Genomic DNA, 16488 nt, shown 5'->3' on the forward strand with positions numbered 1-16488 from the left:
AGACCCCAGAGTCAAGCTCTAGATTCAGGGTCTTTGCTAAACTCACCATTTCCAGAGTGTGATGGGGAAGACGTTGATTTTGATCCACCCTTATACCCGCAAGCACTTCATCCTCCTTCTATAAACTGTTTGTGATTTTTTTTGAAAAGATAAATGTAAACCATGTTGATCTGTTACACGAATTACTGTTCTCAGGAGCTGCTGCAGGAGCTGGAGGATCACAGAGAAGAATTTATCGCTCTCCAGAAAAGGAGTGAAGTGCAGCAGTTGGGACCTGATGGGGGCAAGGTCAAAGAGCGATGGGAAGAGATCGAAAAGCAATTTGCTCTTTATCTAGGAGCGCAACATTACAGTCCAGTAAGTATTCTACTTTTTGTCTTGTCTCCATTCATTAGTCGTAAGGAAAAAAAAAAAGAAACGAAAAAGATTGGCCCCTAGGAAAAGTTAGTTAGAACATTATTTTTAATTTCTCACCCTATTGAATATAATTCTTTAAATATCGTCCTAAGGAAAGCCGTAGTTCACAATCCTTCGTTTGCTTACCGCATAGACTGGAGAGTGACCACAGCAATTCCACATTAATCATAAATTGTAGAGTTTCCTACCCAACACATTAACCAACTCTCCCTGTGTTTAGGACGTCTCTGGCGAGCAGCTTGATGGCAGCACATACTCTACCGGATACACCCCATCACTTCTCCCTTCAGACTACTTAGTGGAGATAAATAAGGTCTTGCTTTCCATGGCTGATGCTGAATTATTGCTGAATGCCCAAGATCTGAACTGTGGAGAGTATGAGAACTTGTCCATGCAGGAGGAATCACTAAAGGTAAAAAGAAAATCCAAACAGATAAAACGTCCAACAAAGTTTATATGTATTATTATTTTCTTTCATTAAAGTTTGAGTTTAGTTATGTTATTTAACAGATATGTGCATGTGTTCCATGAATCCTCATCTTTTAAGGACAGCAGCAAGTCCTAAAGGACTTCTTGACGACATAAAATTTAACTTTCATTTCTGTCACTCTATTCTTTACTTTTTTAACCCCTTAACGACAATTGCCGGTCCTGGCACGACACGGAAAAGCATGTGCTTTACGACAATTGACGTGCCAGGACCGGCACGTCTTTAAACGGGTGCAGAAAGCGATCTACTTTCGCTTTCTGCACCCAAAAAGCGTTGCTGAATGCCTCGACCTCGAGGCATTCAGCAACGCCGCGATCGGCACGAAGGGGCCATCTCTGGCCCCTCCACGGGGCGTCAACATCCGCCATACTTTGTATGGCGGCGGACGCCCGTTTTAAAAAATGGTGTCGCTGGAATGCCTCGATCAGGAGGCATCCAGCGACACCGAACACTTACCTTTCGGTGGGCTGTGACCGCTCCGGAGAGCGGTCACAGCCGCAGCTGCCGGTGATCTTCGCCATCAAGGAAGATGGCCGCCGCCCTGCAAGAGAAACAAGCAAGTTTTAAAAGCTCGCTAGACGGTCTCCAGACCATCTAGAGAACTCTGGCTCCACTTGCAGGTTGAATACAGGTACTGCATTCACCATGCAAGTCAATGGAGCCCAGCTTTCTAATCACGTTGTGATTAGTAAAAAAAAAATAAAAAAATAAAATAAAATTAATAATTAGAAAAAAATAGTAAAAAAACAGTAAAATGTAAAAATCATTTCCCACTGATGTCACTATCAGGGGAACCTCCAAGTTGAAAAAAAAATGTTTAAAAATTTTTTTTAAAAAAGGCAACAAAATATAAAATATATATATAAAAAATATATTTTTGTGAGCAAGTCCTAAAATTAGCATATTAGCTTAAAACAATTCTCGCATGGAAAGAGTTAAAATACTGGCATATTAAATGCCCGTGGGGTGTCTACTTTTAAAAAAGGTATGATTTGATGGGGTAAATTGAATTGGCCAGGTTCAACAAGGTCCCAATTAACACCGGGGGAAGGATGGCCACACATCTAATTTCCAATTAGAAAAATGCACACGTACCAAATCTGGCCTTTTAGTTCCCCCAAAAAAATGACAAATTCATGCATGTGGGGTATCACTGTACTCAGGAGATGTTGCTGAACACATATTGGGGTGTCGTGTGACAGCGGCATATACCAGGAGCTGTAAATTCATACATAAAGTAGGTGTGTGTGGGAAAAATACACACACAAAAATACTACTGCAAACTTTGAAACAATGCTGGTGGTAAAATGTGTGCATGCAAAGAGTTAAAATACCAGCATTTAAAATACCCTGGGGTGTCTAGTTTTCAAAAATATATGGTTTTGTTGGGCACACTGAAATGGCCCGGCTCAAAGATGTACCAAATAGGGCATGGGCAGTGGATCCCCAAATGCCAAAGTTCAACATTGAAAAATGCGCATGCCCCAAATGTGGCCCTTTTGCCCCCAAACAGCCAGGCAAAATCATTCATGTGGGGTATCACTGCGCTCAGGAGATGTTGCTGAACACATATTGGGGTGTTTTGTGATAGTGACATAAACGAGAACATTTTAATTCATACCTGAAGTAAAATGTGTGTGGCAAAACAAATGCAAAAAAATGACTACCACAAAGTTTGACAAAGACTGGTGGTAGATATGGTGCATGGAAAGAGTTAAAATACTAGCATTTGAAATACCCTGGGGTGTCTAGTTTTCAAAAATATATGACTTGATGGGGTAAATTGCATTGGCCGGGTTCAAAGATACCCGAAATGGCACATGGGGGGAAGAATTACCAGATTTGGAAAAAATGGCTTTGAAATAGCAAAACGCTACCTGTACTTATTGCCCCATAATGGGTAGAAAAAAGCAAAAAACCATAAAAACATTGGGTATTTCTAAACTCAGGACAAATAGTAGAATCTATTTAGCAGGTTTTTTCATTACCTTTTATAGATGAGTAAAAGATTTTTCAACTAAAAGTTAGAAACAGTCATTTTTTTCTAAGTTTTTCACCATATTTTATACTTTTTTTAGTAGTAAATAATAAGATACAATCAAAACAATGTCATCTAAAGAAAGCCCTTCTTGTCCTGAAAAAAACAATATCTAATGTGTGTGGGTTCAGTAAACGGGAAAGAAGAAAATTACAGCTAAACACGAGCAGCGCAGAAATGTTAAAAAGGCCATTGTCACGAAGGGTACAAAAAGTAAAATCAGCCTTTGTCACGAAGGGGTTAAAAGTGTTAAATTAAGCACAGTTGGTGACATGGCATTGTTAAGTATTTGAAGCACAACATGTAAACATGTACTGTAGCATTTCATTTATAAACTATATCACTGTTCTAGAACATAAAAGATGTACTGGACAGGCTGGGCGAACAGATTGCATTTATCCATGAGAAGCAGCCAGATGCCATCTTGGAAGCCACAGGACCTGAAGCTGTGCAGATTGGAGACTCATTGACCCAGGTGAATGCCGAATGGGATCGGATCAACAGATTATACAATGACAGGAAAAGGTAAGATTGTTGTGTTATAGACAGTATCCACAAAGCACTCAAACCCTCTTAATTGCTAGGATCCCTTAAAGCCACCACTGTACATATCTCTCCATTCCTGAGTTACAACCAAATCTCCTAAACAATCTAATGCTATTAAAAATATTGCAGTATAATAGCCATTATAAAGCAGAACACTTTAAGGGAGAATGGTGACATTTACCAAAGAAAATTCCTTTAATATAATAAAAAAATATTCCCAATTTGTCATCATTTTACTTTTTTAAAAATTCATTTAACTTCTTATTACATTTTTAATAAGACTTACATTTTAAGACATTTGAAACTCATTTTTAGTTTACTGTAGAACCTAGTGACAGATTTACATTTTTAATATTATACTCCTCACCATGAATGTTGTTTTTTTTTTTATATTTTTATCAAACGTATTTTATATATTTTAATTAATTTTCCTTCATTTTTGTCCCAGCCGTTTTGACAGGTCTTTGAAAGAATGGCACCAGTTCCAACGTGACCTCAACGACCTCACACAGTGGATAACTAACACAGAAAAGTTGCTGGCCGAGGCCCACACACCGGGAGGGACTTTAGACTTTGAGAAGGCCCAAATTCACCAACGGGTAAACTAGAATCAAGGCCATCAAATGAACTGTTTATCTTTCAGCTTCATGTAATGTTCTAGTATTTTCTAGACTTTTAAGATTATTCATGGGTTATTATTATTAATTTAACATTCCAAGGACTCCAGTGCATTTTATTGCATACATCAGTTTGGTTTTCAATAGAAGTGTTAATGAGACAATGTCATATTTTCCTCTCCCTCCTATCTGCTTCTACTCTAGCAGGGAGCATACTTAAGTCTTCTCCCTGCACATGATCAGTAGCGCCTCATGGCTACAATCTTGTACTTGTTAGATGAGTTCCCAATGAGGGGAACAATTGGGGGTTCAACACATAGAAGCAACATCTAGTTGTCCATTTTTCCTGAAGTAGACCATAATCAGGTGTCGGCCTTGTCTCAGATTCAGGATCGCTTAATGCCTAGCCCATGCATGTTTGAATGTGCTCACTGTATTAGCCCTTACCAGTTCTACCACCCTATATATTCAGTGAAACATATTTTATGCACTTCACACCTGTCGCAAACACTGTTTGAGTGAATGGCTCATTGAAACATTTTTTACAGATAGAAAACACTTTAGTGTACAGAAGGGCAAACAGAGTCTTGTTTAAGCAGAATCTTGCCTTATTTCTTTGTTTCGGTGTTTCGATTGGCGTAATGATGTAAACATATCGGATACTTTTGTTGCAGGAGCTGGAGGAAGGTGTGTGTACCCAGCAGCTGAATTTCACCATCCTAATCCAAAGTGGAGAAGGAATCATACAGCAGCTTTCTGCCCTCGATGGGAAATTACTACAGGAAAAGCTTGCTGGGCTGAATAAGCGCTGGGGTGGAATAAGAATGGAAGTCATAGAGAGACAGCAAAGGTGAGTTTCAATGACAGATGCCTCATGCTAATTCAAACATGCTGTAGAACTTGTGTAGCCAACTGCTGCAAGTATATGCTTATATGTTAGCATCAACCCTGGACTCATGTTTAATCTCTCTAAACTTGAATGTGTATAGCCTGAAAAGAAAATCATCTTTGAGCTATGTCTTTTAGTAGCAAAGTAATAAAATCTACCAATCAGTTTGATAATGTTGAGATGACTTTGTAAAGTTATTTGTTCCATTTTGGAAGGCTGAAAGACGAAAGTCCAGCTTTAAGTGAGTACAAGAAAGACATGGAGGAATTTGTAATGTGGTTGGAGAAGACATCAAATATGACACGGGCAAAAGCTGTTTTGGATAATGAAGAGAGATTACAGGAACTGAAGGTAATTATTTAGGTGTTTTTTTATGTATTTTAATAACATTATTTCTTAAAATTCCAAGCAGTTGTGCATAATTGTAATGCTTAATAATCTGAAGAAAAACACTGAATATTATTTGTTTTACTTGGCGTCTAATATGTTAGGTCATTCTGAGAATAAATGGCATTCTGAGAACTAAACTCCTAAGTGAGCTCTGGGACTTATTTAGAAAGAATGGAACTTTCATTTCCAGTGATGAACAAAACTTAATCTCGCACAAATTTTATGTTTGTTTATTGGCAATGGAGTATCACAGATTATTTAAACATAGCGGTCCCTCTAAAATACAAGAAGGTTCAGTGCAAGGCACATTGAAACATTTGTTAAGCTAGTTAAAACATATCCATATTCTATGAGTTTCTTCCAAATTGAGCTTTCCATTGGACTCCCCATTCACGTAATGAGAACTCAATTTTGGGAAACTTTTAGTTTCTCTGGAATTGGTAAACTGGCAAAGACTTGCTTCTTTTGGGGGTCTGTGCTGCCCCGAATAATAATATAGTCACTGAATAATAAAGAGAATCTCCAGTGTCCAACATCTACAAAGAATGATATTCAATAAACTAAGTCCCACATGGTCGGAATTGCCTGAAGGGTATGCCAGCCCTTGTTCACAACCTTTTTATACCCACTCCCCTTCCACCTAGTATTTAACATGAAACATGAACAGTGCGTAAAGCACTAAGAAAATATCCAGGATATCAGGTTTAACAATATATGCCAGTGTGAGGATGCTGGGTTCCAAGGACAGGCTTGGTACTCCATCTCAAGTACACAGTTTGGTCATCAGGCCTCGATTCTTTGCCTTTTTAGCTAACCGGAATCTTTTTGTGCATTAACAGTGGAGTATTGCAAACTTATTTTAAGTTTGATTAATATACATTAGTTAACTTCTGCAAGTATTGGCAAATAAACAATGGCTTTGATGCTTGTTTCTATACGGATTTTAAAGTTCTCCATTGTTCACAACAGCGGTTCTTGTTTGTATCCATGTTTATCCCTTGTAGAACAGCGCCCATGTGCAAATCCACATTGGCATTTCAAAAATATGCTCGTGGTGAACTTTGACTCATTACGATGGCACGCGACACTGGAAAAATGTCCCTGGCAACAATTTCTAATAAAATACATTAACTTTGTGCCTGGGACCCGGCCTTGTGCTTTGGCAAGTGTTTTTTTACAAAGATTTCTGTGTCCTAAAGCACTCTTCTGCCCTCTATAGGCTGCAGGCAGGGATCTGGAACACCAAAGGGAGAGAATGGAATGGCTAAATCGGAAAATGCCAGAGATGCTGGCTCAGAAAAACATCAGCCCACAAGAGAGAGAGAAACTTTCTTCCAGGCTCCGTATGATAAATATTAACTGGGCTCAGGTATGCTGACGGGACACCCTTTGCTTCTCACTATCGGTCTATGGTTTCCGGAATAATTGTACCAGCCATCACGTAAACAGGAGGGCTGTAAATTGCTATTTCTCGCTCCTTTATTGTTCCTTTTAAAGCCCTTGCTGCTGCGTTGTCTGGTTCTTTATACATGCGTTGCTGGGGCGCACCAGCAGGAGCGTCGAAATTGGCTACATTTTCTTTTTTCCTCTTTGTCGTACCGAGTGCTACCTGGTGGAATCACTGTGTGGGTTGACACTGAAATGCAATTTAATCTCTATTTCTTCCACGCAGAGCAGCAGCAACGGTGCTCAGCAGAGGCTCTATCAGAGTCCGCAGATTATATCCATTGTCATTGTGTAGTGTTTGCTCTGTAGCGGAATTTTTTATCCTGGAAGATGATTTAAAGGCCCACCAGTGGTATATTGCTTTGTTGTGAAAAGATAAAACTTTGGAATCCTTTTTTGTGACTCCCCCAAAAAAGAATCGAGAAAGCTGCTGTTGGAAAATCTTATTAAAACTCTAATATAAATACACTGTATAATAACATAGACATTTAATGTAATATATACATACAATGGACATCTTTTTAAAGGTGATAACGTACGTTGTGTGATACTGGATCAAGGCTATAATGGAAAAAAAAAAAGGATTCCTCCAAAAATCAGTTTGAAGCATCCTCGCACCCTGGCCCGCACTAGCCATCTGGCACACGAGGCAAATAGGGGCAATATTATTATTATTTATTGTTTTATATAGCACCATCATATTCCACAGCGCTGTACAGTGGGTACAACATGCGTGCGATTGCCAGCAGGATAGATGTGGCCGCATGCTGTACGTCATTAGCGATTGGGTTCATTGCTATGATTTATGTCTATGCCCCAGCGGTAAAAGTATGTTATCCCTTATCATTACAATTATTATTTGATATAGCGTCAGTAAATTCTGCAGCACCATACAGTGGAGGGCCCTGGTTTATAGAGCTTACAATCTAAGGTTTGTTTACCCATGTCAAAGGGAATCTCTTTCTTCCGTATAGTAGAAAGCCTTTTATTTTGAATTCACCTTTGTGATATGGCACAGCACAATCATGTAATCTTCCAGATATCAAAATGAAATAAAGGTTACTGTCTTTAGGATTTGAACTATGTTCAATTATTTCAACTGCAGTTAGTTTTGGTGACTCTTTAGTGAATGCCCTGTCCGGAATCTCTATTCTCCTCACCCACCCCAACAAAAGCTGCCTGAGCCTATGAACAACAATCGGAAAACCTCCAATAGGGAAGATATAAGATATGTAAAAATATATCTATTCATCTCTATAAGATGTCTATAAGATATAAGAGATCTATTCATGCAGATCATCAGAACAGGGAATTAATATCGCTGCCCGATGATATACACATAAGGTAGGTTTGGGAATAATGTATTGTGTTAATCAGTTTTAGTGTACTGATGTATGTACTCTTTACATATAACAATATTATACCTACTAAAAGACCTACCTGATGTGTATACCCTGGGGTAAGATACAAACTCACTCTATTATTCTCTTTCCTTCTAAACCTCCGTCCTATTGTTAGTTTGTTAATAGGTCCTGGTGAACTTTGTAAGGGTGCTGGGTGGAGAAGAGAAATGGAATACATAATGCAGGATCCGATTTCACCTTCCATAAAGTGAACTAAATACCTATGGCAGTGGCGGTTTCCCATTAGGTCTCTATTACCCCTTTGCCTGCGTCCCAGACTGCCCCGTAGTTTGATTGAGACAGCTCTTGTACAAAGGCAACTTGGCTATCTATGTCAGTGTAAGATGTTATTATATGGAAGCAGTGATCAGCCTGAGATGTACCCTGTTATGTTTTCTTCTAGCTGTAGGCACAATTATTTTCATTTAAGATGCTGGCAGATCATTATGGAAGCTGCAGTTCCACAGCCACTTGATACTACACCTGTCCTAAGACTATGGGAAATCCACAATGGTTTAAAGAGTCAAGCTATGTTATGCTGCTTATCGTAACCACTATATTATATTTCATGCTGCTAACAGGTGTCCAGGGAAGTGCCCGAGAAAGTGAAGGAGGTGGAAGAGGCTTTGTATTACCCCAGCTATGCAACTCAAACCGTACTACCCAGTAAGCATTATTTTACCTATTGTATTGTTTATTTATAAAAAAAAATGTACAGCTGTTGAATAATGTACCTAAATATTTATTTTAAAACATCTATCGGTCCGGATTAGGTTAGTTGGTAAAAAAAAAAATAAAAAAAAAAATGGCAAGTTATGGTTAAGAGAACAAAAAAAGTCACAATGCAAACCAAGTAATATTTATTGATTTTTTTTTTTTACTAAAAATATTTAAAAAATACATTAATCTACTTTCTCCTATTCTCATTTATATTGTATAGTCTCTTTGGGTTTTATAGGCATGTTTGTTCCAAATGTATTATAACTGAGGTTCTGTGTCCTCCTTGTGGTCTGCAGAGGATGAGCAGAACACTTGTGATATCTGTGTAGCATTCTGTATCTTCTTGGCTCACGTAGTATGCATTTTCCCAGGTCCTTCAGCTTTACAGTTAATTGTACGCTTTACCCTCAGCTTACCCCACAGTCCAAAAAATGGTCCTGGTGTCAGCAGCTTCTGAAATCCCTGTGTTCCACAAACAAGGCTTGGAGTCCACGGCGCCCACTGACCTTGATAAAACAGCCATCGAGCTAGGGGACTGGCTGCAACTCATTGACCAGATGCTCAAGTCAAACATAGTCACCGTGGGCGATGCTGAGGAGATCAACACTACAATAGCACGCATGAAGGTACCACTAGCTCCAACTTTAATATCATTTCAAGAAGAAAGACCAATTCAATACATGAGATTTTGTAGCATATAAGTATCAGTATGCCTTATTGTGCTTTGTGTTAAACAGATACCAGTTAATACAAAGGCTTACATGACTCTACTACATCTTTTTCTATGTTGGCTCAGAAAAAAATTAGCACCTTCTGCTTAAGACATCACATCTTGGACCAATATGTTTTTTCACTTTCCATTTTGATGCATTGGTGGGAGATCAGCATTTCGGAAAATGGTCCTATGAGCATGGCAGCCAACATACTTGTCAATCAGCAGAAGCATTCAATTCCTTTCTATGGTGAAAAGTTCATGTTTCAAACGTTCCACTAGGATCACTATTTTATACATAGGAGAGCAGGGCCTTCTTCACCTAATGTATCGGTTTGTCTTAGTCTGTCAATTCTAGTTTTGCCATACCCCTTGAATATACACTATGTATTGTAAGAAGCACTGTAGAAATAGATAGAATTCAACAACAGAAACAATCAGTCTTAATCAGTCCTTGACCTTGTCTTAGAGCCAGGATTATTTTATGCCTGATGCATGTTTAAATTCCCACTTCTGATTGGAGGCTGTTCCATTTAGGTACCACTCTCTCAGTAAATTAAAACTTTCCTACATTATATTTAAACTCAATCTAGAATTATTTGGTAGGCATTAACAATAAATATTATAAGTAATAAGTAATATGACCACATTTATTCAGATCCTAATGAATGTATCCCTATAATTTTTCATCACAGGTTCTTAGGCTTCTCCACAGTGCAAAATACCTTACACCCTTAGAAAGAAGATCGTTATTGTCTTCAATTAGTGTATCGGGGCAATTACTCATTGTAATTACTGGTAGTTTCACGTCTAGTAATGCTCGTTCGTACGAAGACAAGACTCTAGATGCTTTAAAAAACATTTAAACTAATGAAGAATCATAAGGCTCCATTACGAGCTTTTGAAGTAAAGACTCCGGTAATCTGCTGAGCATTATTAAGATTGAAGGTACTTTTTAGTGTTTGTTTCATAGTGTGTGCAAAGTGTCACAGATAACTATTATCATAGTAATTACCGTAGACTTCGTTTATATAAATGTCCCGCGTGCAGTTAAGAAACAAAAGCCTCATTCTCGTTGTTAAGCTTATTAAAAGTTGTAGAAGTGAGAGTAAGTGCAATTGAATTTGGAAGGAGACCAGCATGGGGCACAGACACACATTTGTTATTCTCACTGTTGTGGTTGTTATGTAGCAAGCCGGCACGTATCCATTTAGACATGCTGTTTATTAACAATTGTGAATTGTGTTGGTACACTGGTATTGTACATTGGTTCATAATAGCGAGTACAAGAGAGATCTTGGCTGTTCATGGCATAGGGGTCAACTTTCTTCTCTTTCTTCATAAAAAAGTTGGTCTTTTGTTTTAACCTGTATCCTTAAATATTTTGGATTTAATCAGCATAAATCCAAGATAAAATGGAGTCAGCATTTCTGTTCGGTCACTTATTTACGTGTTTCTAATCATATATATATATAATTCTGAGATGACCAAAATGGTGCATGAACCAACAACATCATTTTTGGCCACACCTAAAATATAAAGCTTTTGCTCCACATACTGTAGGCTATGTGTTTTGTAACTTTAGCTTATTATTATTGTTTTTCATTCTAAAATACGGGCACATTTTTGTTTTGTTTCTTTACAGATTACCAAAGACGATATGGAGCAGCGCCATCCTCAACTTGAGTCTGTCTTCATGTTAGCTCAGAATGTGAAGAACAAAACCTCCAGCTTAGACATTAGGACAGCCGTCACAGAAAAATGTAAGTAAACACACTGCTTGAAGCTAATGAACACTTTGTTGTTATATATTAATCAATACTTCTGCTATCCTAATAGTAACAAAACTTTGCTTAGCCATTGCCGACTTAAGAGGATTTGAGGTTTATTCACTAAGAATTGTGAGTACACATTGGCTACAATTGGATTTGGCAGAAGCAAAGATGACCAAATTGAACTGAAGTCACGAATTCACTATTGCAGACTTGCATGTACAGAAAAATTGGCACTGGACTCACATCCACTTGACAGCAGGAGAGTGCAATGGATGAATAAACATGTAAAAAGCACTAGTTTGCAGATTCATAAACAATCAAGGGTTCCAAGGAGTCATCCTCATACATATAATAAATTAAAAGTTTCTAAAATGATGTACGTTTTTTATATAATTATATCCCCTGTGCGTCTTGTATGTTACACCTGGTTGGTCAGGGTTTTTAATTAATGTTCATTTTTAAATGTATACAACTTATTTGCATGTAGGTGTATTTCTACATGTATAAAAAAATGTAAAAGCATGAGAAGTTCCTATGTGTACATAGGTATAGATGATTTTATATATATATATGTATATATATATATATATATATATATATATATATATATATATATATATATATATATAGTATGTTTTGATTTTCCAAGTATTTGCAGATTTTCAAATACATGTGTCAAATACATATGTACATTGCATAGTGTTGCATGCACATTAAGCTTTCATTAAAACAGGGCCGGGCAATTTGCACCCCAGGCTCATCCAAGTTTGTTTACAAAAGGGACACAAACAGGACCACTTGCAGTGGCTGGAATGCAGCAGTGTCACGTAATGTGATGTTACGTGAGCCTGCAGTAAAATCGAGGCTGTTAGCACACTGAGAGAAAGCTGCTGCAAGGTGAGGGAGTATGTATGTATATTATAGTGAGAGTATGTGTGAGTGTGTGTGTTAGCATGAATGTGCATGTGTAAGTATAAATGTGTGTAAGCATTAATGTCTATGTGTAATTGTGTGTGAGAGGTAGTGTGGGTTAACATGGGTGTGTGTATATATGTGTATGTATGTGTGTGTTAGCATGGATGTGTATGTGTGTGTGTTATGGTTGGAGCGAGTATGTGTATGTGTGAGAGTGTGTATGAATATATATGTCAGTGCATATGTTAGTCACCGGGTGGAGTGGGAGGGCAAGGTGCTGATGGGACCACTTGGCTTTACCTGCCCACCGCTAGGCCAGAAGGTTCTTGCCCCTAAATTTACACAAACATGAGTATGAGCTAATCACTAGCAAATTACTTTTTTCTATATTTTTTTAAAATATTCTTTAAAAAGTGTCTAAAAAGTATATTTTTTAAATTTTTGTAATATATTGGAGATAATATATAGTAGATCAAAGGATCTCCTGACCTGGCTCATGATCCCCACCCCCCACAAATGTGGGACAGTGGGTCAGCTTTGCAGTACAGTGCATGAAAATCAGGACCGTCCTGCGCAAAATAGGACAATTTGGATGTATTGATTATGTATCAACATTGATTGATACAAAGTGGTCTTATCACCATTGCAAAACCAGTACCGAGTGGACCGCGCCACTGGATGCTACGGTAATAAAATATATTTTCAAAAGTTGTGCTAGATTGTTATATGTAACCTCCATTGTTTTAAGACTGATTTTCCGTACTCCAGACATCTCTTTTCACATCTATGGCTATGGAAAATCAATGAAATGAGAAAATGAATTCTGTTTGTCTTCAGGTGATAAGTTGAAGACCCAGTGGGACGGCACACAGCATGGCATTGAGGTCCGCCAGCGGCAACTGCAGGATATGTTGGCTGATAGCATCAAATGGGACAATCAAAGGAAAGAGATACAGAAAATTCTGGAGCAGGCTGATTTCCGCCTTTACTCTATCACACAGACGTCCAGAGATACGCTTGCCAAGCAGGTGGCAGAAAACAAGGTGCAAACATAACTCTAAGAGTCCGGTATCTTAATTGACTGACACCCTTTGAAACACGTGCAAATGTCCTTAAATGATGTTTATCATTCAGACCGCAACATGGCTAGCGTTAACTGTTTTCTTGCCCATTGGGTCCATTCCACCTCCTTAGAGTAGGGGGCTGTAAATCTGGAAGTGTGGCTCAAACTGAATTTATAGTCATATCATCACAGAATGTTGAAATTGGTTGTATCTGAAGCAAATCGTGGCTATTTGCTGATGGGTTTGGCTGGTGTGATGGAGGGCAGTCAAGGGAGGGAGGGTATTATTTGGACGGCCATGAGGTGGAGGAACAGTACTTTTACTCAGAAGATTAGATCAGGAGGAATTACTGCAATAACTCCCATGATGCAGAACCAGCGAAGGAAAGACATTTTTCTTTTGAATGCTTACTGCTTGTCGGGGATTTTGTCACCGAGTTGTTTTTTGCCATGCAATGTATTAAGTGTGGGCAGTGTAGTTATTTGTTAGCATTAAAAAATTCCAGGTCATCAAGAAACCTTCTACCTAAGTGCTTTACGTGTCCAGAGTCCGCACTTTAATTGGTTGGAAACACTGGCAAAGCAGCATGTAATGCTGGAAATACATATTTAACCGATTTAGTGCTGGAAATACACATAAAACCTATTTAATGCTTGGATTTCAAGCATTAAATAGGTTTCATATGAACAAGTTTAATATGTATTAAACTCATTTAATGATGTAATTGAAACTAGGAATATATATTATATTATCAGTCGAATACGGAAAGGCCGAAATACTCTCGGCAGAGTCCAGGCAGTACCTTTATTGGCCGTGTAGAAATAGAGTGCAAGTTCTCAAGGCAACGTAGGTGTCGCCTTCAGGCACCTTGTGAAATTAAGGCTCCGTTGCCTTGAAAGCTTGCACTCTAGTCCTACTTAGTTTATAAAAAGAAGTTTCTTGTACACTCTTCTTGTTTCCTGTATGCCCAATGTACCACTCTCCAAGCCTGTGCTCTGAAACAGTCAATAAAACCATGAACTAGATAATCAGTGCCAAATTGCCAATATTTCCTGAAAACAATCCCAATATTTTGACATTTTATTATATATCCCGTTTCATCATTTTTAACTGCACACATATAAAGGCACAAAAAGGATAATGCAAGTTATTCTTGTAACCTGCAGAGGGAGCCCGCACAACACCACAACTCTACCAATGCCAGTGTCTAGTATAGTTGGGAATAAAATCTGTTTGTCTTCATCTGCATGATTGAAATTATGAAGGCATGTCCAGCTTTTAATGGCGAGAGCCGAATCCAGTTTACAAGCATAGACCGATTTTTATGAAGAATTCCTACCTGTGTGCACGTCAATAATATCAATCTCGGTCCTATACCCATGCAGAACATCTATAAGCATTAATTAGAAAGCCAGTAAATACCTTGTTTACATGTTTCAAGTTGATATTTCCATTAACAACCTGGGTTTTCCATTTTTCCCGATTGATTGGTTAGGCATTAGTGCAAGACCTGCATAAAGGAGAAATTGTTGTGGACGCATTCAACGAACTTTCAAACAAACTGCTTCGGGACTACAGCACGGACGACACCAGGAAAGTGAAGGAAACCAGTGATAATTTGTACATGAACTGGGTTAATATGAACAAGAGGTGAGAACTTGAAGATACTGTCATAGAAATGTAGAATATTAAGCTTATCCATAGAACAAATGTGAGCTTGTATTTAAAATGATCCATGTTGGATGGTCTGCAAGAAGGGGTAGACAGCTGACATTTCTGTAAATGCTACTTAGGCATCAATGACTTTTGAGGACTCTTTTCTGGCACCAGACAGCAACTTATTTTACCGACATGAGTTATTGAACATTACTTTTTTATTTAGAGATGAATAAATTCCATCATGTGACTTATCTATGGATATTTTTTAAATTCCAAATCAGATAAACAAGAACCATACAATACGAAATAATGGATACAAATGATTTGGAAGTGGCCCAGAAATATGGATCAGTCAGCTCATCTTCCGAGTTAATTACTTGTATTCTTAATGTTCAGCCACTGTGCCAGAGCTTGAATTGTCTTAGAGCAGTCTTGTTAGGGTAAATTGTAAGATTCTCAGAAACATATGGTCTTCAATCATCCTTCTTAGTCTTTTTTTCATTGATTTGGCAAAGCTGGTGCCATTGATGGATTTGTCCTACTTTTACAGCTGCTCTTTCTCTTTTTCTAAGCTCTTCATTTCCCATTTAAATATTCATCGTAAACCTGTGGAAAGGGGCATCTCTATTAAAATGACCAATATATATGTATTAGAAACCCACTTTATGTGCTTACTATGGAAGCGGCAATCTTTCCTCCCCGATTTGAATAATTCCCACCCAAGTAAAATATTCCTTCTCTAAGTATTTTCATATGGATTCATTAAACTAAAGAAAAAACAAGATGTATGTCTTGGGTTTTTCAACTTGTACCTCCTGGGGTAATTCCCACAGAGCCAGGGGGGGGCAATAAAGTAACAGCATGGCTAGCAAACAAAGAGATCCATTAGATTTAAGCACACCACTCCAAGCACTTTTTTCAGAGTCAAATACTCTGTGGGTCTTGGGGTCAGGTAATGTCTGCCTTGAGACGGGTAAATAGCGCTGTTTGGTTTTCGTAGAGTAGCACAGTTTGTTCCCTCCCTGTAAATGAATATGCTCAGCACCTTATATTAAACAGGCAGCTTATAATTTTGCAACATGCAGTCAGTGCATTTGTCAGTTTGACAAATCTTTGTTTAGCATTAAAAGAGGGGACAAAATATGTAAGCTAAAGTTAAATTATATAGTTACATAAAAATGCCTTTTACATAAAGTTACGTTAAAATGCCTCTGTTCGCTAAAAAGGCATTTCTTTTCTTCAGGGCGTATTCACTAAATGGCAAGTTATCAGGAGAGTTTACAGGCGAGTTGGGTTTCAGCTCATTGCCTTTATTATGAAGAGCCATCGATGGCAGGTTTCTCAAGCAAGAAGGCTAAGCTGGCCCTGTATAATGCATAATTCAATGGGTGATAAAATCTCCCTGAT

General features: G+C 38.1%; 1 protein-coding gene across 1 annotated transcript in view; it reads left to right on the forward strand.

The window, feature by feature from the left end:
- The window catches only part of LOC149289944 (utrophin-like), a 233397-nt gene that overhangs the window by 59620 nt on the left and 157289 nt on the right, over positions 1-16488 (forward strand). The window contains 12 exon segments of the mRNA XM_089490156.1: positions 12-58; positions 708-829; positions 3298-3470; positions 3940-4090; positions 4783-4958; positions 5213-5348; positions 6607-6756; positions 8818-8859; positions 9313-9582; positions 11314-11431; positions 13196-13401; positions 14918-15072. Coding sequence (XP_089346282.1) covers positions 12-58; positions 708-829; positions 3298-3470; positions 3940-4090; positions 4783-4958; positions 5213-5348; positions 6607-6756; positions 8818-8859; positions 9313-9582; positions 11314-11431; positions 13196-13401; positions 14918-15072 — 1746 coding nt within the window.

The sequence above is a fragment of the Sceloporus occidentalis genome, unplaced genomic scaffold (genome assembly GCF_023333645.1).
Source record: "Sceloporus occidentalis isolate IW3139 unplaced genomic scaffold, rSceOcc1.0.p SCAF_42, whole genome shotgun sequence".
NCBI lineage: Eukaryota > Metazoa > Chordata > Lepidosauria > Squamata > Phrynosomatidae > Sceloporus > Sceloporus occidentalis.